Here is a 25,296-nt window from a genome sequence, read left to right as displayed (position 1 = left end):
GTCTGAGTGAGGGCGTGTGTGTCTGTGTGTCTCTGAGGGAGAGCGAGCGAGAGTGAGTGAGTGTGAGTGCGGGCTCGGGTGGTGGCCGTTAAACGTTCGGCGGAGCGGCTTAAAGCAGCGGAGAAGAAGAGAAACAACGTCGTGGTGCTTCCGCCCCCGCTTAGGTAGGAGGAGGAGCTGGTGGGGACAAGAAAGTAATTCGTCCTGAGCCTGGACTTTACCGAGTCTGGCCGGTGCGGGTCTGAGCTATGAACCTTTGAGGGTCGCTTGGGACGCCGAGAGAGACAAGAGAGCCAAGAGCTATGTCTCAGCCGCCGCCGCCACCCCCGCTGCCTCCGCCGCCTCCTCCCCCTGAGGCTCCTCAGACTCCGCCGCCCCTGGCGGCTGCTGCGGCGGCTGCTCCGGGGGGGCTCTCGAAACGGAGAGACCGGAGAATCCTATCCGGGAGCTGCCCGGATCCGAAGTGCCAGGCGCGTTTATTCTTCCCGGCCTCCGGTTCCGTCAGCATCGAGTGTACCGAGTGCGGACAGCGGCATGAGCAGCAGCAGCTGCTGGGGGTGGAGGAGGTGACCGACCCGGACGTAGTACTACATAACCTGCTGCGGAATGCGCTGCTCGGGGTGACAGGGGCACCCAAGAAGAACACGGAACTGGTAAAGGTGATGGGCCTTTCCAACTACCACTGCAAATTGTTGTCGCCCATATTAGCTCGCTATGGAATGGACAAACAGACGGGCCGGGCTAAGCTTCTCCGGGACATGAACCAGGGCGAACTGTTCGATTGCGCTTTACTGGGTGACCGCGCCTTCCTCATCGAACCAGAGCATGTTAACACAGTGGGCTATGGCAAGGACCGCTCTGGAAGCCTCCTGTATTTGCACGACACTCTTGAGGACATCAAGCGGGCCAATAAAAGTCAGGAATGCCTCATTCCAGTGCATGTGGACGGGGATGGACACTGCTTGGTGCATGCTGTGTCCCGGGCGCTAGTAGGCCGGGAGCTCTTCTGGCACGCTTTGAGAGAGAATCTTAAACAGCACTTTCAGCAGCACCTGGCCCGGTATCAAGCCCTGTTCCATGACTTCATAGATGCCGCTGAGTGGGAGGACATTATTAATGAGTGTGACCCTCTGTTTGTACCACCTGAAGGTGTCCCCTTGGGCCTGAGGAACATCCACATATTTGGCCTTGCCAATGTGTTACATCGCCCTATTATTCTCTTAGATTCCCTCAGTGGCATGAGAAGCTCTGGTGATTATTCAGCTACCTTTCTGCCTGGGCTCATCCCCGCAGAGAAGTGCACTGGGAAGGATGGACGTTTGAACAAACCAATCTGTATTGCATGGAGTAGCTCTGGTAGAAACCATTATATTCCCTTGGTAGGCATAAAAGGGGCTGCTTTGCCTAAACTGCCAATGACTTTGCTTCCTAAAGCATGGGGTGTACCTCAGGACCTTATTAAAAAGTACATCAAACTTGAGGAGGATGGTGGTTGTGTTATTGGAGGAGACAGAAGTTTGCAGGATAAATACTTACTTAGGCTTGTTGCTGCTATGGAAGAAGTCTTTATGGACAAACATGGTATCCATCCTAGTTTGGTTGCTGATGTCCATCAGTATTTCTACAGGAGGACTGGGGTGATAGGAGTTCAGCCTGAAGAAGTCACAGCAGCTGCTAAAAAAGCAGTACTGGATAATCGCCTTCACAAATGTTTGCTCTGTGGTGCCCTTTCTGAACTTCATGTTCCTCCAGAGTGGCTGGCTCCAGGAGGGAAACTGTATAACCTGGCAAAAAGTACTCATGGACAGCTGAGGCCTGACAAAAATTATAGCTTTCCTTTGAACAATTTGGTTTGCTCATATGATTCAGTGAAAGATGTTCTCGTACCAGACTACGGATTGAGTAACCTAACAGCTTGTAATTGGTGCCATGGCACATCTGTGCGAAGGGTCAGAGGAGATGGGTCTATTGTGTATTTGGATGGGGACAGAACTAATTCTAGGTCCACTGGTGGCAAATGTGGTTGTGGATTCAAACATTTTTGGGATGGTAAGGAGTATGACAATCTACCGGAAGCTTTTCCTATTACTTTGGAATGGGGTGGAAGAGTGGTCAGAGAAACAGTATATTGGTTCCAGTATGAAAGTGATTCATCTTTGAATAGTAATGTTTATGATGTTGCAATGAAACTTGTTACCAAGCACTTTCCAGGTGAATTTGGGAGTGAAATCCTAGTTCAGAAAGTTGTCCACACTATATTGCATCAGACTGCCAAAAAGAATCCTGATGAGTATACTCCTGTAAATATAGATGGTGCTCATGCCCAAAGAGTTGGAGATATACAAGGACAGGAGTCAGAGTCTCAGCTCCCAACTAAAATTATTCTTACTGGACAGAAAACAAAAACTTTGCACAAGGAGGAGTTAAACATGAGTAAAACTGAAAGAACTATCCAACAGAATATTACAGAACAATCAACTGTAATGCAGAAACGGAAAACAGAGAAGCTAAAACAAGAACAAAAAGGGCAACCCAAGACTGTTTCTCCCAGTACCATTCGCGATGGTCCATCCTCTGCACCTGCTACCCCTACCAAGGCCCCCTATTCACCATCAACTTCTAAAGAGAAGAAGATCCGAATAACAACTAATGATGGACGACAGTCCATGGTTACACTTAAGTCTTCAACAACCTTTTTTGAACTTCAGGAAAGCATAGCCAGAGAATTTAACATTCCTCCATATTTACAGTGTATTCGATATGGCTTTCCTCCTAAAGAGTTATTTCCACCCCAAGCAGGAATGGAAAAGGAGCCAGTTCCTTTACAGCATGGTGACAGGATTACAATAGAGATTCTAAAAAGTAAAGCAGAAGGTGGTCAGGCTGCTGCAGCACACTCCGCGCAGGCTGTGAAACAAGAGGAGATTGCTGTTACTGGTAAACTGTCATCTAAGGAACTTCAGGAGCAAGCTGACAAAGACATGTACTCCTTGTGTCTTTTTGCAACATTAATGGGTAAGATCAGTTTAACTCGGATGTGTTATTTCTTAATTGTGAATATGATACCCTGAATTTTTCTTTTCTTTGTGGAAAAAAGTCTAATTCATTGTAAAAGCCATTTGATTACATATTTTAGGAGAAAATTATTTTCTTTAGTGTTTTTGACAGCTGGCAGACATGAGTGTGATTTTCTGCTGAGTAGATAATAGGAACACATAACTTACGAAGTGAAAGGTGTCTCTTTACTTTCCTTATCTGTCACTTGATTATATAACTTATTCTTATAATTGCTTTTTTCAAAAATATTTCTGTATCCATTTAAAGCTTTTTTCATCCCCTCCCCCCCTTGGCTTTATTGAGCCTGCCCACCTTGACCATTATCATTTATTTTTAAATTTTCTTTTCCTGCATGTCATGTGATATCAGGACTTCCTGTTTGATGAATTGCAGTTTCTGGTGTTTATATTCTCACTGCATTTCCACCTAATAGTCTCTCTCCTCCATTTCCTGCTCCCCCTTTCGCAGTTTATCACATTTTTGTTATTTGTACATTAGGATTTGTGTTTTAAGTAATTTCCTGGCCTAGTAACTCTTTGCCGTTAATTGTAACGAGCTGTTATAATTCATGAAAACAAGAAACAGAAGTAGATGTTAATGGGGTTGCTTAAGACAACATTTCTTTTTTAAAATACAGCATAAATTAAAGGAAAATATCAATCAGATGTTTTTAGCTTTAGATGATTTGGGATATCCAATTGTGCACTTTTTACATTATTTTTATTTGCTTGATCTTTATTTTTAAATCAGTATAAATATGCTTTACTAAGGCTTAAAGTAGCAGTAAAATTTGAATATATTACATATTAAAGGTCTGTATTTTTGTTGAGATTGGAGCTTTCAACTAGAAAAGTGATCTGAGTTTTGATTGTATTTTCTAAGAGTACCAAATATCAGTGACTTGGGCCTTGTCTGTCTGTCTACCAAAATGAAGATGACTTATTCCTGGCTTACATTTAGGTACCTAGTAGTTAATTGGAGATTTAAAAGCCCTACACAAATGTATTTTTTTAGCACTGGGCAACGCTGTTTTTTTTTGTTTTTTTGGTATCATTAATCTACAATTACGTGAAGAACATTATGTTTACTAGGCTCCCCCCTTCACCAAGTTCCTCCCACATACCCCATTAGTCACTGTCCATCAGCATAGTAAGATGCTGTAAAATCACTACTTGTCTTCTCTGTGTTGTACAGCCCTCCCTGTGCCCCCCCCCCCACATTATACATGCTAATAGTAATACCCTCTTTCTTCTTCCCCGCCCTTATCCCTCCCTTCCCACCCATCCTCCCCAGTCTCTTTCCCTTTGGTAACTGTTAGTCCATTCGTGGGTTCTTTGATTCTGCTGCTGTTTTGTTCCTTCAGTTTTTCTTTGTTCTTATTCTCCACATATGAGTGAAATCTTTTGATAAAAGCCCTACACAAATTTATAACTTGATATTGCTGATTTTATTTTGGCAAACACATCATTAAACTGGGAGATATGTCAAGAAAAGTACTAGGCATTTATGTTTTTCTATATTGTAAGAGTTTTTAGTTTCTTAGAGACTGCGTGGAATAGAGGAAAGATTGTGTGATCTTTGGAGTCAGAAAGATGTAGAATTTGAATCTCAGCTCAGTACTCACATGATAAATTTTTTTTATTGATATAGAATCTCCTATTAGTTTCAAGTATACAACACAGTGGTTCAGCAGTTACCCATATTATTAAATCCTCACCCCCACTAGTACAGCTTCCAATACTTATTAACTTATTGATTTCAGACAAGCTACTTAACTCCCCAGTACTTTGGTTGTTGCCTCTATACAAAATACCTCTTGTAGTGAATACACAGGGCAACAGTAAAAGTACCCCCAGAACACTGAACAAATAACACCAGCACAGAATGGATGAAATTAGATATATGCAGAAAGCACTTTGAAAAACTGGCTATGTCCCAGGTCAAAAACAGGAAAGAGAGGGTCTTCCTCAATAGAAGATATTCTTGAGGATGTGGCTCATATTTTACCTAACCTTAGATGCTCAGCACCTGTGTAGTGCCCAGCAGGAAGTAGGCATTTCAAAATGTTTTTGGTTGAATTAAATAGATGGTATTAATATATCTAAAGGAAGGCTGTGTCAGCAGAAAAGGAATGGATGGTCAGCGCTGAACATTGAAAAAGCATTGAAAAGCAAAATTTGGCACTGTTTATAATACTGCTGTATAAAAAGAAAAAACCGATCGTTTGGGTTCATGAAAATTCTGGTAACTAGAAAGGTAATCTCTATTCAGGGGCAGGAATATTTGATCAGTCCTCACCAAAGCCTGGCTAAAAGCTCTGTATCCCTTTTACTGATAACATATTCATCAAGCATCTATTCTGGTCACTCGTTTAGCTTCCTGATTCAAGTATTGTTGTAAAGGTGAAAGTGCAGATGAGGATTCTGTTCACTTGGAAGGCTCTGTTTTCCATTGTAGATTAATTAAATTGGCATGAGTGAGATTATGATAAGTAGTCTTAAAGTCCAGTTAGCATGATAATATATTTCATAATGATAATTAGTATAACACAATTCTGGTTTATCATTAGTCACTTTTTGAGTTTGGTTTGAGGTTTCTGGACCTGAATATCAGAGAACTAGACTGTGAACTGAAATGGGTTCACCAAGATAATGTCTTCATATTATGATCCCTTCCCCTTTCACCTCCAGCATTTATGTTGCTTCCCCTACAAACCCACAAATCTCTTTAATCTACTCTCAACGCAAAATTTGAGCATAAAAAGAGTGTTTTGCTAATTTTATAATGGTAGCACTTGAGAGACTTCCTGCTTTAAAGTACTTAGACAGTGACTGGCCTGTAATAGACCTTCCTCTTATTTTCTTTTAACTATTTGAATTATGTACAGGATATTCTTAATAAAAAGTGATGTGTTTGTAAAAATGTCAATTTGGGCATAGCTGTATACACATAATTCACCTTATGTACAGAGTGCTAGGCAACTCGATGTTTATTTAGATTGGAGAGGGCTAGAAAATGTAAAATGACAGGGCTTATTTAGATAATTGTAAATTTCAAAGTGCAGAAGTTAGTTTGTGAGTTAACAAATGTGAGCAAAGCTCCTGATGTGTTAGTTTAGAAAATATTTCCTCAAGTTTTATTCTGTTCAAATAGCTGGCTCATTCTCATTTAGGTTTAGGCTTAAATACCACCTTCTTGGATAGGCTTTTTCCTGACCACCTTATCTCAGGGTTTGAGAGATGTGCGAATCACTGTAAGGAAATCCCCTCTATCACTGTATTTTAATCTCCACAAAGGCAGAGATGGTAGCCTGTTTTATTCACCGATGAATACCCTTTCACCTAGTACGGGGCTTGGTATTTATTAGGTACCAAGTAAATTCATTCAACTTGAATGAATGAATAGAGATTATTTCAGCAAAACGAATGTCTGCTATGAGCTAGAGGCTGTTCTGGAGGTACAAAGATAAAAGAGACACAGTCTTTGCCCTCCATAAATTTACCTGCAGGATCTCAACTGAGGACATCCCATACTTTTATAGTTTTCATTTATAGTTCTTATGTATAGAGAAAAGAAAGGTGGAGATTACAGATTGTTGATGAAAGCTATAAAGATATGGGATGTATATATGTATATGTGTGTGTGTGTGTGTGCATATATATATATATATATATATGCACACACACAGGACTATATTTTTATTAAATAGGCTGACTGCTTGATAGCCAGGAACATATGCTTTTCCTTTCTTCTGTTTTAAAATAGAAAATTTATTAAATAGAATTTATATCTATTATTTATTTATATCAACAAGTGCAGTAGTCTTGCTCAGTATGAACCTTTAATGAAACTAGTCATTTTGAATCTTATGATGGTAGTTTAAAACTAAATAACAGTGTTCTACCTATAATCTTTCACTTTTTACCCAGACCTCTTAGAAGTTACTGAATAATTCGTAAAAATTTTCATTATTTAAGTAGTATGAGTGACTCTAATTCTGGCATTTCAAAATAGGTTAACAATTTTCTGTAAACCATTTTTTTTGTGGATTTTCTTTTGTAGTAGATATGATAGATGGTACATCATTTACCATAAATACTAGGCTAATTTCTTTTTTCTTAGTATTGTGTTCCACTAAATTTCTAGTTAATTTTCTTTTTTCAAGAGATAAAGACAGATTTGTGAAAAACAGAATTTGTCAGTTTGGAGTTACTCTAATGGAATTAGGTAACTTGTGATATTTACCCTACTTTACTACAAAGATTAGCAGCTTTTCAGGAGTTGAGAAGCTTGTTTGATTTTTATATACTTTCTGTCTTCTTGAAAAAACTGTATGAGTTTTTAATACACATTTTTTAAGTGCACAGTCTTTTATAATTTCGTAGTACCTCTTGATATTGTAATAGCCTTGGGATTTTCCAGTCACACTTGAGATTCAAACACTTGTTTTTTAGATTACGTTGGGTCTGAATCTCATTATTGCATGTTTATTTTTTTTCTTCAAATGTTGGGTGAAGGCTAGTTTTAAATCTAGATAGTACTTAATATATATTATTATTCTTCGTGCCATCTCATAATCCTTCTAATTGCTTTATATCCAGCATATTTCTAATGGGAGAGGGCATAAAGTTGATGCATATAGAATGATGCATATAGAATGTATCTTAAGATAAATGTATGTGTTGTAAATGGTTACTTTATACTATCATAATTTGAAGATTAATTTAAACATTGATTCTATTCCTTCCTGTGCTTAGCTATTTTGATACCCTTTTATTTTCCTTCATATTTTTTCAATTATAAGATAATATTTTTTAAAATTCAAAGAATTCAAATATGTATAAAATTAAATGATAGTTCTAACAGGTGCACTACTGTGAGAAATCAGATGCTCTGTGTGCATATGTGTGTGTGTACACATTTACATACAGGTTTGTGTGCAGGAATGTGTATGATAAATACATCTTTTAATGCTGATGATGACACTGAAAGCTGTATGGGCTAGATACACATACGGGACTGACTATAAGGAGAGAAATGGGCATGGCTTTCTTAGAAATGGTTTTGGCTACTGCTAAGGTAGATGTGTTTTTAAAATGGGAGGATCTGCAGGAAGGGTGGAAAGATGGTAATCATTCTTTCCACTATTGAATACTTTTAGGATTCTTTCTAGTAGAAACACCATATTTCTAGTTTAAATGTATGTTTTGGTCAGTTTATATGCATGGCCATAGATAGTTGAGTTCAGAGTTAATTTTAGGATTTGAGGGGGTTCTTTAAAAATATATTTTGTATAGGTGTTAGATTTTTAAATTTATACACTTCATAAATTACAAAGTAGAAACTTTAAATTGCCTTTCTAAATACTTTAGGTTAGAATATTAGAATAACACTTTTAACTCAATGATTTTTTTTTTAGTAGTAAATTTAGAAAAATGTAATATTTTTTTAAATGTTTCATTTTAACATACTTTTTAAAAATTAAAAATAACTATTTACTATTAAAGAGGAAAAAATCAGATAAATCAAAAGAAAAACCCTCCATAATACCACTGTCATTTATAACTACCATTCAGGTAGGAGAACTGAAGACTATTCCAAGTAAGGATTTGAGGAAGATAAAGTTCTCAAAAGATAATGAACAGAGGTTGTGTATGATGGTGGTATAGACTTTTTTCTACATTTATATACACAGAATATGTTGAATATAAGTATTTTACTATTGTACTATAAAGAAACAGTTGAATTATAAAGTAAATTTCAGGCTAACAAAAATATGAATTAATATATTTGCTATAGATGCTTTACTAAGCTGTTCCTATTCTCTAATGAATAGAATTGCTTTTTAATGGATTGGTAGAAAAATAATTTTCTCTTTTTTTTTTAAGATCTATTCTCTTAGCAACTTTCAAACATGCAGTACAATATTATTAACTATAGTCACCATGCTGTACATTACATCCCATGACTTAATTATTTTATGACTAGAAGTTTGTACCTAAAAGTCTTTCTCTTTGTTTTTACTGTTGTTTTGTTTAATTAGATTGATGAAGAGGTGCAGATGGTATCATTAGTTACATTTTATCCGTACAACATTGAAGAACAGTTATCACTATACTGCTTCAATTAATTTTTTTCTGGACTTCCTTTAGGCATTTTTAAGTTAAAAGGAAAAACCTCATTTATACTATTCAGTCATATACATTCATTGGACAAATGCTGAGAGTGCTTCTGTCTATACAGTGCTGTGCCAGGCCCTGGGAATAGAAAGTCAGATAGGCCACTGACCTTTTCCTGACTCTGAAAAGCTTTTAGTCTAGAGGGGAAACAGCGAAGTAAACTAACCTGCAGTGTGATCAGGGCTGTGGTGTTCATATGCATAGGAGCAGCTAGGAAGGTGCCTTCTTATTCACCACTTAGAAGAATCCTAGAGGAAGTGATACCTAAATTGAGTTTTAAAGAATATATAGCAATTATTGGCCTTTGGAGAATCAGAGCAGTTTAGTGGTGTGGCTTTGCAAATAGGATATGATGAGAGATATGAAATAGAGAGGGCAAGGACTCTTAGAGTGCCTTATATACCTTTAAAAAAGGAGCTTGGACTTTGCCATATGGTTTGGGGAAACCATAAAAGTTTACCTCTGAAGGCTGTGTGGAGGAGGGATTTGGGGAGAACAAAATTAGAGGGAACCAGTTTTGAGGTGGTGGGTAATTCAGGCAGAAACAGGCCTGAACCAGGAGAGTTGTAGAAAGGGAAGGAGAAAAATGCAGCAGAGAGCAAAGTGAGACTGATAGGGACTTGGGCAGAGTCACAATCCCTGCTTCCTGATCTCTGATCCCTTTCTTTGGCTCTGTTACCAATGAACATCACTTCAGTAGAAGTATTTGTACACTAAGGAAATTATTTAGCTTTAATTCCTTACAACAAGTTGTTGATGCCATGGATTTCTGTGAGAAAAGACTGTGGATAGTTCTGTCAAATTTGTTGTAATTTGAACTCTAGAAGTTCAATGTTAGTGGAAAGGGCATAAGCTTTGAACAATACACAGGATTCAACTCCTGGCTCTACTGCTTACTAGCTGTTTGATCTTGGGAGAATTATTTAACCTCTCTGAGCTTGTTTCCTTGTTTGTGAAATATGGCTTAGTTGTGATGACAAAATGAAACTATGTGAAGTACCTGCTCAGAGCTGGGTAGATAATAGAGGTTGAGATGGTATTTCTCCTTCCCTTAAAGCAATAGAGAGTGCATGTTCAAGGGCCATATCACTCTGAAGGGGGGTGAAAATTGGTTTTTGGGGATGGTAGATGGTGAAAAAAATCTTACTGTATTTAATGAATAGAACTCAGCTATACATATGCTTCATAAATAGATAAACAGTATATCTGTAGTATTCAAATGTCCTAGGGGAGGCAGATTAGGAAAATAATGTCTTAAAAAGGATCTTTTTGGGAAGATAATGAAAGCAAGGTTGATAAACACTACAATAGAATTCTTTCTTAAGAGTTCTGTCTGTTTAAATAAGGAATAGTCAGACATTTAAAGTACTAAGATATGTCATTTTTCTTACTATTTAGGTGGTCAGTTTGGAGGAGTTTACTATTCTGGCACCTATTCAGATTTTTACCAAAAATACTAAGTACTAACAGACAATTTTTGGATATGTTTTCCAATTAAGTGATACCCCCTTTCATAAAGTACTAAGTACATTTGAGATAATGTTAATGGTAACTAAATGAAAGGTTATTACTCTTGAAATAATTTATCCAAATGAAGTTTATAGCAATCAGAACTTCAACTAGACATTATTAACGTTCTGTGTTTGGGGTCTCTTATTAATAGTCAAAATTTAAAATCAAACTTCTGTGTGCCCACCATTCAATATAGACATACTCTAGTAGTACTGTATTAATTAGTGAGTGAAGTATTTATATGTAAGTAAATACTCTAGTTAACAGAAGCTTTAAGTGCCAAGGTTTTAAAATTTGTGTATTTTAAACTGATATACTGAGTAACTTTAGCTCACTGCCATGCAAATTCATACTTCTGCATATGAATGGGAAGGGGTTAGAGCTCTGAGACATTGCAGGTACATAGTGATTAATACACATCATCAATAACCTCCATTCAAAACTCAGATCCAGGAGTACTGTCTTCTGTAGGAAAAATAAGTTAACCTTTCTTTCTTAAAGTTAATTTAAAAATATTCTGATTATAAAAATAGTACATTTATGTAACCAGATTAGTATAAAGAAACAAAGTCATATTCCACAAACCAAAAGTAACATTTATGTTCCTTCCATTCTTTATTAACTTCTTGAGTAGTGATTATCATTTCTTAACTTTTTATTTGAAACTTCTTATTGAAATAGGCACTGTCAAAAGATGTTTTGAAAATGGCTTGCTTGTGGATCTTTTGTGGCTTCTAAAGGTTGTTCTAAATCTCTTCAAGTCATTCTCCCCCTAAATTTCTATTTAAAAAGTCAACTTTGAAACAAGAAAATACAACATTAATTACTTCAGTCTATGTATTTACTTTTCTCCCTAGTTTTTTTCATTTGCTTGTATTTGGTTTAACATACATACAGAATATACATTTTTAATACAATCTACTTTTTAAAAATAAGTATTCCTTCTATAACCTTTTCTGTTGTTCTAGTCCAAGGTTGCAAACTAGTTTCCTTTCAACTGGATTGAGTCTTCAGATATACTTTGTGTATGCCCACTATTGACTCCTGCAGTTTTAAAGACATTTTTGAATTAGTTCCTACATTTAAAAATTAGGAGAATTCACATTAAAAGACCAGATTTCTGGTTTCTCTTGAAGAGCCATATGGTCTTGAAACACTGGGTCTACATTCTTTCATGACATGATTTTGCAGTGGCTGCCACCTTTGGACCCGCCATGCATTTTCTAGTGTGTCACAGTCCCATCACATCACATCATCTCCCTGTATGCTCTACCAGGCTGCATCACTCATTGAGGTCTGCCTTGCAGTCTCTGTTCAAGACTAATTCATATTAAAGGAACTCCTGGTTGAACTCTTTGTTTATTGCTAATACTGTATCTGTTTTTATCTTATAGGAGAAGATGTATGGTCTTATGCAAAGGGGGTTCCTCACATGTTCCAGCAGGGTGGTGTATTCTACAATATTATGAAGAAAACCATGGGTATAATTAATTTCTGATTTTATTCTTAGCTATACCTTCACTCAAGCTATTATAAGATTAAGAAAGTTCAGATAGTATTCTTCTAGAACTATTTCCAACTTTGATTTTAGGTATATATTCTTCTTTTGCAGTCTGCCTCGTTAAAATGGGTTATCGTCCTGATATGGTCTGCTATGCTTTCTGTTATAATATTGCTAAAAATCTCCTATCACTTTCTTGTTCTTATTTTCTTATTTAAATTATGTATGATACTTAACAACTAAAAAAATTGTGAAATGAGAAGCAGATTTGGTTATAATGCTAGTGACTGAGAACCAGATAATATAGTACTTGTGTTGTTGTCTTTTGGCTGTGATTATTATACACTTCAGTGTTTTCTGGGTTTTAGGAGACAGCTCATTTTACATTTAACTTCTTTTCACATTGTGTGTGCATTGTTTGTAAAGATATATGCAAGTGTATAGCTGTATCTTCAGAGTTTTAAGTCTTAAGAGAGGTTGCCAGTGTGTATATTTGAACCTCACATATTTTTTTCAAAGATTTGATGTGAATGCATTTGTCCTCAGACTTTATCATTCTGGCTTATCATACTTTTTCACCTATCTGAGTTCTGTAGACATTAAGTATATAACCTCTATTTCCTGATTTTGGTCTCTTCCTCACACTTTTTTTTTCTTTCTAAAGAAAAAAACACACCCAACTTCGCTGTTGTAGCAATGTTGAAACATACATAAAAGTAGCAAGCATAATATAATGAACCTGCCACCCAGCTTCAGCAATTACCAGTATGTTTCTACTCTCGCCCCCCACAACTGGACTATTTTTTTAAAAATCCCAGACATAATATAATTTCAACTGTTAATAACTTTAGTATGTGTCTCTAAAAGTAAGAACTCTTTTTCTTTCTAAAAAATAAAGTACCATTATCACATCTAAAACATATGAAAAATTATTTTTAAATATCACCAAATATTGAATGTTGAAACCACAGTGTTGCTCATCTGAAACCTTCATAAGATTGTATATTAATGATACCATAATTTTAAAAAATCACCAAATATCTAGTCAGTATTTAAATTTCCTTGATTTCTGATTGTCTCAGTAATGTTTTTTCCCTTGGTTTGTTTGAATTGGGGAGCAAAGAATGGCTGGCTGGCTTCCTTTCTTCCTTCCTAAGACAGGATTATTGGAGTATAATTTGCATATGGTAAAATTCAAACTTTTTAGATATACAGGTATATGAATTTTAACAAACATACAGTCATGGAACCATATACTCCATGTAGCCACATCAAAATATAGAGTATTTCCATCATTCCAAAAAGTTGGCTTGTGCCTCTTTCTAATTAATCCCTTCTCCCTACCACCAGGCCCTGGCAACCACTAATTTGATTTCTGTCCCTATATGTTTGCCTTTTCATATCACCTATAAATGGAATAATGTAGTATAACTTTGTGTGTCTGGTTTCTTTGGTTTAGCACAGGGGTTGGCAAACTACTGCCTGTGTGGACCATATTGGGTCCTCTGCCTGTTGTATATAAAGTTGAAACACAGCCACACTCATGTTTACATATTGTCTGTGGCTGCCTTCACACTGCAGTGGCAGAGTTGAATAGATATGACAGAGACAAACCTGCAACATGCAAAACCTAAAATACTTAACCATGTTGTCACTTCACAGAAAAAATCTGCAATTTCTTAATGCTTTTGAGATTCATCTGTCTAGTTACATGGTTCATTCCTTTTTATTGCAGAGTACTATTCCATTATATGGATATATCATATTTTTTAAATCTATAACCAATTGAAGGACATTTGGGTTTTCAGTTTTTGGCTACAATGAATAAAGCCACTTAGACATTTATGTACAGGTCTTTGTGTGGACGTATGTTTTCATTTCTTTTTGAGTAAATACTTAGGAATGTGATTGCTGATTAATATGGTAAATATATGATTATCTTCATAAGAAACTTCCAAACCATTTTTCAAAATGACTAGACCATTTTGTATTCCTACTAGCACTGTGTTAGAGTTCCAGTTGCTCTGTATCCTTGACACCACTTGGTAGTATCAGTTTTTGTTTTAAAACCACTCTAATAGATTTATAGTGCTATTTCATAGTGGTTTTAATTGGCATTTTCCTAATAACCAATAATATTGAGCATCTTCATGTGATTATTTGCTATGGATTTTTTTTTTGCTCATTTTTAAATTGGTTTGAATTTTTTTTAAATTGAGTTTTGAGAGTTCTTTATATTTCTGGGTACATCATTTGTCAGACAAGTGTTTTGCAGATATCCAGGTTTGTAACTTATCTTACTGGTCTCTTAACAGTATCTTTTGAAGATTAGAAGTTTCCAATTTTGATAACCAATTTAACAATTTTTTTGTTTTGCTGACCTGTTTTGGCTAATGGTTTATAGGTTTTATTGATCTTTTCAAAGAAATAGCTTTTTGTTTCATAGGTTTTCTTGATTGTTTTTCTGATTTCAGTTTCACTGATTTCTGCTCTTAATTTTTTCCTTCCTTATGCTAGCTTTGGGTTTAATTTGCACTTTTCTTTCTAGTTTCTTTAAGTAGAAACTTAGATTGATTCTAAGTTTTTGTTTTTTAGTGTAAGCATGTAAAGCTATAAATTTTTCTCTGAGCATTCTTTCCCCCTTTTTGTTTGCATCCTTTTCTTTTTAACTTTCCATCTTTTACTTCATTCTACCTTCTGAAATATATTGATACCAGGTAATAGTTTTTTAAAAGGTGGTACCTAATTAAGATTGACTATTGGTATTCCAGTAATTTGGTTAAGTATGCACTGTCTTTAACAAAACTGAAAATAACACCCCTCCACGTTGTTTGTGTATAGGAGGGTGATGGTGGGTGATTTAGGGATGATTCTCTAGATTATTTTCTGAATGGTTTTATGTTTCTGTTTTGAAATTATTTTAGCCATCAGGCAAATGTGAATCAAAACCACAATGAGATAGCACTTTATACTTTCTAGGATGGCTATAATCAATAAGACAGATAATAAAAACTATTGGCAAGGATATAGAGAAATTAGAACCCTTGTATACTGCTGGTGGCAATGTAAAATGGCGTAGCCACTTGGGAAAAGAGTCTGAGGGTAGTACCTCAAAAAATTTAACATAGAGTTACTATACAACCCAGCAATTCCACTCTTAGGTGTATACCCAAGAGGAATGAAAACTTGTCCTACAAAATTGTACACAAATGTTTATAATAGCATTATTTATAATACTCAAAAGTGGAAACAACCCAAATGTCCTTTAGTTGATGATTGGATAAATAAGAAGTGGTATGTCCAGCCAATGGAGTATCATTTGGCAATAAAAAGGAATGGAATCCTCGTACCTACATCATGGATGAACCTTGAAAATATTGTGCTACATGAAACAAGCCAATCACAAAAGATCATATGTTGTATTTTATTCCATATATATGAAATATCACAGAACAGGCACACCTAGAGAGACACAGAATAAACCAGTGGTAGCCTAGGGTTGTAAATGAAGTGGGAGAGGACATTGGAGTGACTGCTAATGGGTTCAGGGTTTCTTTTTGGGGTGATAAAAATGTTTTAAAGTGATGTTGGTGATGCTTACATAACTGCGAAAATACTAAAAAACCATTTGATTGTAATGCTTAAAATGGGTAAATTGTATGTGAATTAGATGTCAGTAGAGCTGTTGTTTTTTTAATGTGACCTATGGTATTTATCCTTAGTAGGAGGTATTTTAGAGCTGTAGTGTAAGACTGCCTGAGATTAAATTTTGGTTCCACCACTTACTCCCTGTGTGACTTTTTTAAAATTCTTTTTTTATTGTTATACAATCTTATATCAATTCCTTTATTTGTAAATAAAGTAGTGCGTTTGATAATATCAGGGATGTTGTTAGGATCCAGTGAGATCATGCACATAAAACAGTTAGCAAAGGACCTGGTACCTAATAAATACTTAGCTAATGTTTGTTATTATTATTAGAATTCTAGCTGTTATTTACAGAATATTGAAAATTCTTTACACAGCCATTTGAAATGGCTCATTGTTAGAAAAAGTTTACCTTTCAAAATACAGTTTCTTCTAATATTTGTGGTAAATTTTTATTTCTATTTTTAGGACAGATTCTTGTGGCAAATCATTATTATTGTTCTGTGGTCAAAGAATCAAAGCATAGCAAGCCCTCTTCACCCCCCAAAATATATCCAGGCCATCAAAAAATTAGAAAAGAACATACTACTCTTAATTTGTTCAAATCTACCCTAACAGATAATGGTCATATATACATTTGAAGAGAAATATTGCCCAATAAACTAGATGATTAATATTTCTGTTATTTATATTTGAAAAGGTATTTTAAAAATAATTTGCTTATATTGGATTAAATTTCCTTGCAGGTCTTTATAGTGAAATAAAGGGATGACTGACAAATTTACTTTTAACACATGTATAGCTATTTTTATATTCAGTTTTGCTTGTGTTTAAATTTTATAAAAATGGAATTATGCTGTATACATTCTCTGAAGACTGCTTCTTTTATGTGATACTTTTTCAGATGCATTCAATTTGATGAATTCAATTATAGGTTATTTCACTGCTGCATACTATTCTGTTATAGCATTTTAATATAATTCATCCATTATTCTCCTGATGCACTTTTGGATAGTTTCCAGTTTCTTGATGTAAGGAAGAACACAGCTATAAATATTAGTATACATGTCTTTTAGTGTAGATGTGTAGTGGAATTGTTGATTGTGATAGAGAAAATTTAATACACCTTTATTCTTTTTTTTTAAATTTTTTTTTTGATATACAATCTTATATTAGTTTCAAGTATATAACACAGTGGTTCAGCAGTTACCCATATTACTAAATCCTCACCCCCGTTAGTACAGCTAGTATCTGTCAACATAGGAAGATGTTACAGAATCATTGGGTATATTTTAAATCCTGTACTACCATCCCCATGACCAACCTACACTGACTGAGAATTTTTGTGCCCCTTTACCCCTCTTAACCTCCCCACGCACCCCAACCTCTCCCCAGTGGTAACCCAGTGCCTTCTCAGTATCTATGATTCTACTGCTGTTTTGTTTATTCTGTTTTGCTTCATATTTATATTCCACAAATAAGTGAAATCATACGGTATTTGTCTTTCTCCATCTGCTTATTTTGCTGAGCATGATACCCTCTAGACCACCTATGTTGTTATGTTGTTGCAAATGGCTGGATTTCTTGTTTTTTTGTTTTTTTTAATGGCTGAATAATACTCTGTTGTTACACCTTGATTCTTAAAATTTAAAGGATGATCTAAGTTACATAAAATCTAAATGATTATGCTTAAAGGAATCACAACACTATTTGCTTTGATTTTTTAAATATATATTTTAAGGCTTTTCAATAATATATAAAGCCTAGAAACTATAGAAATAGGAAATGCCACTGGTAACTTTTAAATATTTGTGTTAAATGGAGGAATTAAATATTTGTGTTAAATGCCTGATTTATATTAGGCACTGTATTATGTGCTTTGCATGTTTTCTTATTTAATCCTCAAATAATCAGTAAAATGAGTAGTACACATATTTACCTGATTGTGTTAAAATGATCTGTTTGTGTCCCTCTCCTAATAATTACTTTTTATTTTTTAACCTTCATGGTCTATTTTAGTTCTGGGCACATAGTGAAGCTTAATAGATGTTGTCTATTGAAATGAATGTTCTAAAGCTTTGCCTAAGGGCATCCCTGTCCTTACCATTCAAAATTCTGGTCTTTACTACCTTTGTTTAATGAACCATTGTTTACAGATCTCTAAGGTAAGGGATTAGTAGACAGTAAACTGATTTCCAAGGTTGTGCCCTAAAAGGTACTGTTTAGACCACATCTCTGATTTAATTTTTGTATGTCTGTTTTTGTCAGTTATCTTTGCCAAATGTTGTGCCGAGAGGAAATTCTGCTTAGACTTTTATTAATTGATACTTACGTACCATTGAAATGAATATTTAAAAATACTGTATGTTATTTATTTACCTGCAGTTTAGTTCTTTTCTGGGTTTTTTTTTTTCAGTATATTCATAATGAGATACATTAGAACCACTCTATAGCTCTTTTCAGAGGAGGAAGGAACTATTCTTAATAACTTACAAAACTGGAGACTACCTAAAGGCCCACAGAGGATGAGGAGAGTTCATTCATCCTCCTCTGAATTTCTATAGCACTTACAATTTAATTCATTTTTACCTAGTTTGTTTTTGCCTTTATATTTTGCCATAAACTTAGCAATGTATACCTTATATTATTAAAAGTTCTGTACTTTTTTTAACATAAAAAATTAATGATTTGATAAAATTTGAAAACCCTTGTTTTCACATACTTGGAGTATACATAGTGACCAATTTAAAATGTGAGATTTTGGATAGTTTAAAATGCGCACACAGTTAGTATACCCAGGCTGGGAAAAGTATAAAATTTTGGAGTGTGATGTAGTGAGACCAGAGTTCTCAACTAGAAAATAAAGAGAAGCCTGCTTTAAAGTTCCTGCCCTCTACTGCTGCATAAGTTAACTATGAAATCACAACTATTTCAAAGGAATTGAATAAGATCTTTTTAATTAGTTCTTCCCAAGTATCAGTTCTTGCACTTATACTGAAGTCACAGTGCATTAATCTTAGCTTTCCTAGATGTACCCCCATTACTACTGCTTTAACTATAGAATCTCTTATTTTGAAAATTCATATTTTTTGTATTAAAAAATATATACCTGTGGCACCTGAGAAAACAGCTTATATTCTAGTATTCTGTAACTCAATAGAATTATCTATGATTTGTAATTAAACACTATGCAACATATTTATACAACACTTTGCCCTTATAGGTATTTTACAAAGTTTATAATAATTTAAATTTTAGTAAATAAAAGTACGTTTTTTATTGCTTCACTATAAGCAGTTGCTTTTCTAACATTTTTAATGCTCTCCTTACAGCTCAGCTGTTTGTTTCAAGCCCCTTTCCTAACTTTGTAATAAGTTAATAGTTTAAAAAATCCCCTTTGGGGACTATGTTCAGGTCTATGGTAGTATTTCTTATTTGTAATAGTATTATATTCTGCTAATAAATATAATAAATGTTCTAAATAATTTTGTTTTGAAAGCTGTTCTCTGTAAATTATTATTGAAAATCCACTATTTCAGCTATAATTGATTTTACTATACTGTTTAAGCAAGATTTTAATATTTTGAACATCTTTTTCCCTTCTTTAGGTATGGCTGATGGCAAGCATTGTACTTTTCCACATCTGCCTGGCAAAACCTTTGTCTATAATGCTTCTGAAGATAGACTGGAATTGTGTGTGGATGCTGCAGGACATTTCCCCATTGGTCCTGATGTTGAAGATTTAGTTAAAGAGGCTGTAAGTCAGGTTCGAGCAGAGGCTACTACAAGAAGTAGGGAATCAAGTCCCTCACATGGGCTATTAAAACTAGGTAGTGGTGGAGTAGTGAAAAAGAAATCTGAGCAACTTCATAATGTAACTGCCTTTCAGGGAAAAGGGCATTCTCTAGGAACTGCGTCTAGTAACCTACACCTTGATCCAAGAGCTAGGGAAGCTCCAGTTGTAAGGAAGCATAACACGGGGACAGACTTTAGTAATAGTTCCATTAAAACAGAGCCTTCTGTATTTACAGCTGCTCCTGGTAACAGTGAGCTTATTCGAATAGCTCCTGGAGTAGTTACAATGAGAGAGAGCAGGCAGCTGAATCCTGATTTGGTTGAGGCCCAAAGAAAAAAGTTGCAGGAAATGGTTTCTTCTATTCAGGCTTCTATGGACAAACACTTGCGGGATCAAAGTACGGAGCAGTCACCATCTGATCTTCCTCAAAGAAAAGTAGAAGTTGTGAGTTCTTCTGTGAAGTCTGGTAGTCTTCAGACTGGCTTATGTGAATCTTTTTCTTTAACTGGTGGCACTGAAAATATGAATACAGTAACAACTGATAGCTGTGTGACAGAGGCACTGGGAGCAGCATTTGCCACAAGGTCAAAAGCACAAAAAGGGAATTCTGTGGAGGAGCCTGAAGAGATGGATAGTCAAGATGCTGAGATGACAAACACAATTGAGCCAATGGATCACTCTTGATTTAATTAGAAGTATGTCATATTTGTTGACTGGGCCACATAACTTGAGTAGTCATTAAAAATCTTGTATGTATGTAATTCAAAGATTTTATCTTGTTATTCAGTGCATGATAGCAAGTGTGTGACTGGCAATAGCTTTTAATATACCTACTGCCCAGGCTGGTTCTGTTTTCCTATAATTAGTTATTAGATCTGCTGAGATGAGTTTCTTCCCTATATGTGGTTCATTGGAAGTTCTTTGTCATTTTAATTCCATGAAAGTCTTAATGTTCAACCTTGAAAATTCTCTTGTTAAATATGTTTGATTTCTGAAAAGGCTAGAGCTGGGGGGGGGGATATTTTGCTAATGGTGATGTCAACAGGGTAAACCACATATTTATTAGTGTGTCAAAAGATGTATGTAAATCTGAAGGTTATCTGAACTAAAGTGTATCGTAAAATTCATAAACGGATTTATTAGACACTGAGATCTTGACATTTCCATGAACATAAACACATTCATAGAGATGTATTCTTGGTGAAATATCTTGAGGATACAGTCTAATGATACACATTTTGCTGGTTTGATCAAGGTTGGGGGAAAATAATCTATTCTAGAATGATAAAGTCAATGTGATTAAGTTATGTTGCTGTCTGAGCCAAAATAGCCAATTGTGTGCTCTGTTGATAATGTGTTACCATTATTTTTTTAATCCTGGCCTGGTCAAGTCCACTGAATTTTTTTTTCTTTAATCTTGCAGAAAAATTGATTTCAAAGTGTGGTAAAAAATATAAAAATAATGGTAGCAGTAGTTAATCTCTAATTTGTAGAGTTTATCAGATTCACATTTTATAAGAATGTATCTTTATGAATGAGTTACATTGTTCTGCATTTTTGATCAGTGATATTTAAGCTTGTAAATGCTAAGTGTCTTTGAACCAAAAATGTTTCCTTTTCTTAAAATCTATGAGATTTTCTTTATTTGTTGGCTTCACTTGAATTTGGATGCAAATTTCACTGCATCATACCCTTATCAACCTGGGCATTTGCTTAAATACTGTGTTCATCAAATCTTTAGTGCCAGTTTTCCACAAGCAGCTTTCATGCTTATTCCTTAAAGATAAAGAATGTTTATTCTGGGATTGGTGTTGCACTATTTTATCCTATTCTGCAAATCTGTATTCTGAAATGTACATTTCAATCCATCTTTTTCCTCTGTCCATTGAAATTAAGTTGAATTCGAATGGATGAAAGGCAAAATGTATGTTAATACAATCTCTTATTTAGAGCATTCAAAGCCTGGCTGTCTCTGTTTGCACATGTAACAGATGCAGAACTGTGGTTGCATTCTAGGGAAATATATGTTAGAAAATACATTATTAGGTGTTTAAAAATCTCAACCTGTTGATTCATAAGGAATATAGACAGTACTTCAACTTGTGTTTTCAAATAAGGGAGGTTTTCGTTTTCTTTCTGTGAAAGTGTTACTGAATCCATTTATTAAATAAACTACTCCATTTTGAAGAAGGAAAGCATGGAGAATCTAGACATTCTGCAGGTGGTAACTGAGCAAGATACATATTTGGGTTACTTTTATCACATCACATTTTTTAAACCATATTTTATTTTTGTTCTTCTAAATTTCTAAATTTAAAACTTTTACATTGTATACTAGTTTTGCATAAAGAACTTCAGCTACCAAATAATATTTCCCATTTAGTTACTATAGGTTGTTTCTGTGTATTGTACTAAAAATTACAAATATCACTAACCACTATAATTATTTTTGGCTTTTACAGCCACTGAAACATGCCTTTTAAATTTAAATACAGATGAACTGTTAACAAGCAAATGCACTGCTTCCAGGTAAATTATAATCACCTTTTCTTTAACAAATATTTTCTTCACCTGTGGCTTGGTATGTTTAGTTAATACGGACAAATATACTCTTATAGGATAAAGCAAAAATACCAGAAGCAAATTTTATCTCTATTATATAAATTCAAATTAGAATGCACCTGTGAACATAAGAAGGGCTTCATCTCTGCCACACTATTAATTTCTTTTTTCACAGCAATGTTATTTAGAAGCCAGTTAGGTATGCATATTATAATAGTTTGGGTTCTCCCTTAAAAAAGGAAAGAGTTGATTCTGATAATGGCCAGATTTCCTGAAATTATTTTAAATCAGCTTAAATTAGGTTGGGGTAATTAATAGTTTTTGAGAAGTGGGCCAGGTATCATTTTCACAAAGAAGTGTTAGAATTTCTTTTAGTTCTTAATTATCATCTTTGTCCTTTCACATGCTTCTCATAATCAAATATATGACTGTAGAGTGATTATTTTTAGTAGTACTTTTTGTGATCACCACAAATTGGAGTTCAAGCTAGAGATCATAAGTCCAGAATACTTTTTTAGCCCTTGATTCTTACCTATATAAAATTCAATCCTATAATTCTATTTGTAGTGTTTCACTGAAAATCAAGTAAAATCCTACATTTTTTTCTTCAGTAATCCATTTTCTAGTTAATCATACCAAGTCTGAATTAATGACCCAAAGTCCAGGTAGAGTTAGAGGTGGTATATGTCTAGAAAACTGGTACTGAGAAACTGGTTGAAATGGAAGAAAACAAGATACTGCCAAATATTAAGAGCTAGAACTCCACGAGAATAATTACTCAGGAATTAGTTAAAGAGCAAGCTCAAGGCCAGTTTCTCCCCTTTGACTATATTTCAGTTATTCTATTGGAAAATGTGAGAGAAAGTCCTGAGAAATTTAGCAAATGCTATTGACTGTGAAATTTGCTTTATATTTAAACATTTTTAGTTTGGATTTTAAAATCACACCTACTGCTTGCAATTAAGATACCAATCTGAAATACATTTGTGATTCCCAGCCACAGGTCCTTATTGCCATTATTTTTAAGTATCTAACGATATTGGAAATAAGCAGACTTGTGCATATGTTCTCTTACTCAGGGAAGATCACTTGGTGGTAACTCATATACTACTAATGACAGGTTGTTGAGAATTGTATTGACACCACATGTTAGCTACTGAGTGCAAAATTTATAACAGTATTATTTTATGTAGTTACCTACTAATACTGGCTGCTAGTGAACATTTCTCTAACAAATTAGGCCTAACAACTAACCTTTAGGTATGTGGTAAACTTGGAACTTCTGTTATTAATTACACTTTGGCCAATATAGTGACAATAGTTCATTTCAGAATATCAGTACAGTATTATCTTCATTTTTCAGGAATTTTAATTGGTCAATATTTAAAATACTGCAGAGCATATTTTGAGAGTCTCATGGTTCTCAAAACAAGATTTCCATATTAAGTTTTTCATAAAAGCTTCTGCAAAACCAGATTAAACTCCGCTCTATGAATTTAGAATGACCTTTTATAACAGTAGTAGTGAGATACATACTGTAAGTTGGGTAGACATCCTACATTTCAAGGTTATCATATAATTAAACAAAATTGTAAATAAAGGCTCTTCATGTTTAAATTAGAAGTTAATTTTTCAGATCAGAACTACTACTTGAGAACATACCATAGTAGAATGTTTATTTAAGAAATAAAATAATAAAGGGGAGCTTTCTCCCAATGTAAGATTTATAGTTAATTGTAAGTTCTGCCACTCTTAATAATTCTTTGAGATGCTAAGTGTTTCAATTCATATTTAATGATACTTAAATTGGAATTTTAACATTTTGTTCCAAAATAGCAGAAATTGTAAAGATTTGTGAATTATTGGAGAAAATGCCATTCCTTGTATATCTGAATTTAATTTTTTAAATTATGGAGTCTACATGCTTTTGTAGTATAATATTAATACAATGACTATTCTCTTGTAAAAGGAAAACTAGTAAAAAGTTTTAGTTGATGTTATCTGCTTGTGAGTATCAATTACTTAGTATTTAAAATTCTAAAGTATTGCATACTTCTCTTTAGAATGCACAAATCCCTTCATGAGCCTTTATGCCTGTGGTAGAGCAATAAAAGACTGAAAAGTTTATCAATATTTTCAGATTTATTTGTCTAAGAATTAGTGCCAAGAGCTGGAGAGTCTACTTTGGGGAGGGAAATGCTATTTAGAATATGTAAAAATAAGTGGTAATAGTGTAAATGTTTAGAAAAAATTAAATAGCAAGTGCTTTACCTGCTCAATAAAATAGTATAAATGTTGTATCATCCCACAGGCCCTGGCTGTTACCCATTATTTTCTGATTTTGTGGTTGCTGTCTATATTACATTTGACTAATAACTAATTGGTAATAGTGTATTACAACTGTATAGTGTTCCTATAGCATACTTCACTGTACAGTATTTGAAATTTGCTTTTATGTCAATAAAATTAATACATACTGATTTTCCCCTCAACTTCTCCACATTAGCTTTTTAAAATTAGTTTTTATTACTTAGTTTCCTGGAATTATACCTTAATATTATAATGCATGAAGATATAGTTCAGTTTCATAAAGGAATTGTTAAGTGTAATAAGGTTTTTTTTAACTTCCTTAAGAGGACTATCATATAGAGATAGTCATTACTTTAATGCAGATTTCAATGCAAATGAAATAAATCCAATTAGAAAAGAGCAAAATTCTTTTAGATATGTTACATAATTGGATCATGTAATGCTTATTGAATATTTCAAGATAACGTTTTAATAAGAACTTGGTGTGCTAGTTTCTTAAAAAATAATAGAGATAATGAAATGAGAAATACAGAAGGTGGTACTTAATTACATTTGCATAACAGCAATCAACATGACATATTTACTCTTACATTTTAATATATATGCTTAATATCTATTTTGTTAGACTGTTCAATTTAGTAGTTGGAGCACAGCTTCCAACACCAGACTTCTAGAGCTAAGTCCTGGCACACTGCTTACTCTGACCTGTCTGCATCCATTTCTTCTCTGGG

At 34.5% G+C, this 25,296-nt stretch overlaps 1 protein-coding gene across 2 annotated transcripts; it reads left to right on the top strand.

Annotated features, from left to right (window-relative positions):
- Positions 1 to 12: 12 nt before the first annotated feature.
- VCPIP1 (valosin containing protein interacting protein 1) lies at positions 13 to 24,931 on the top strand. Of its 2 annotated transcripts, XM_017677297.3 has the most exons (3): positions 13 to 3,015; positions 12,143 to 12,229; positions 19,506 to 24,931. In XM_017677297.3, exons 1-3 carry the CDS (start codon positions 303 to 305, stop codon positions 20,375 to 20,377), a joined length of 3,672 nt encoding a protein of 1,223 aa, XP_017532786.3. In that variant the 5' UTR covers positions 13 to 302; the 3' UTR covers positions 20,378 to 24,931. The 2 variants fall into 2 exon arrangements, with proteins under 2 accessions (XP_017532786.3, XP_017532795.3); XM_017677306.3 differs by lacking the exon at positions 12,143 to 12,229.
- The last annotated feature ends 365 nt before the right edge of the window (positions 24,932 to 25,296 follow it).

This window comes from Manis javanica, chromosome 2 (genome assembly GCF_040802235.1).
Source record: "Manis javanica isolate MJ-LG chromosome 2, MJ_LKY, whole genome shotgun sequence".
NCBI classification, from domain to species: domain Eukaryota; kingdom Metazoa; phylum Chordata; class Mammalia; order Pholidota; family Manidae; genus Manis; species Manis javanica.
This window is presented reverse-complemented; position numbering and strand designations above follow the sequence as displayed.

Coding starts and splice junctions, on each gene's coding strand:
- VCPIP1 (XM_017677297.3), top strand. CDS start 303: ATGTCTCAGCCGCCGCCGCCACCCCCGCTGCCTCCGCCGCCTCCTCCC. Junction 3,016..12,142: donor TCTTTTTGCAACATTAATGG/GTAAGATCAGTT, acceptor TTTATCTTATAG/GAGAAGATGTATGGTCTTAT. Junction 12,230..19,505: donor TATTATGAAGAAAACCATGG/GTATAATTAATT, acceptor TCCCTTCTTTAG/GTATGGCTGATGGCAAGCAT.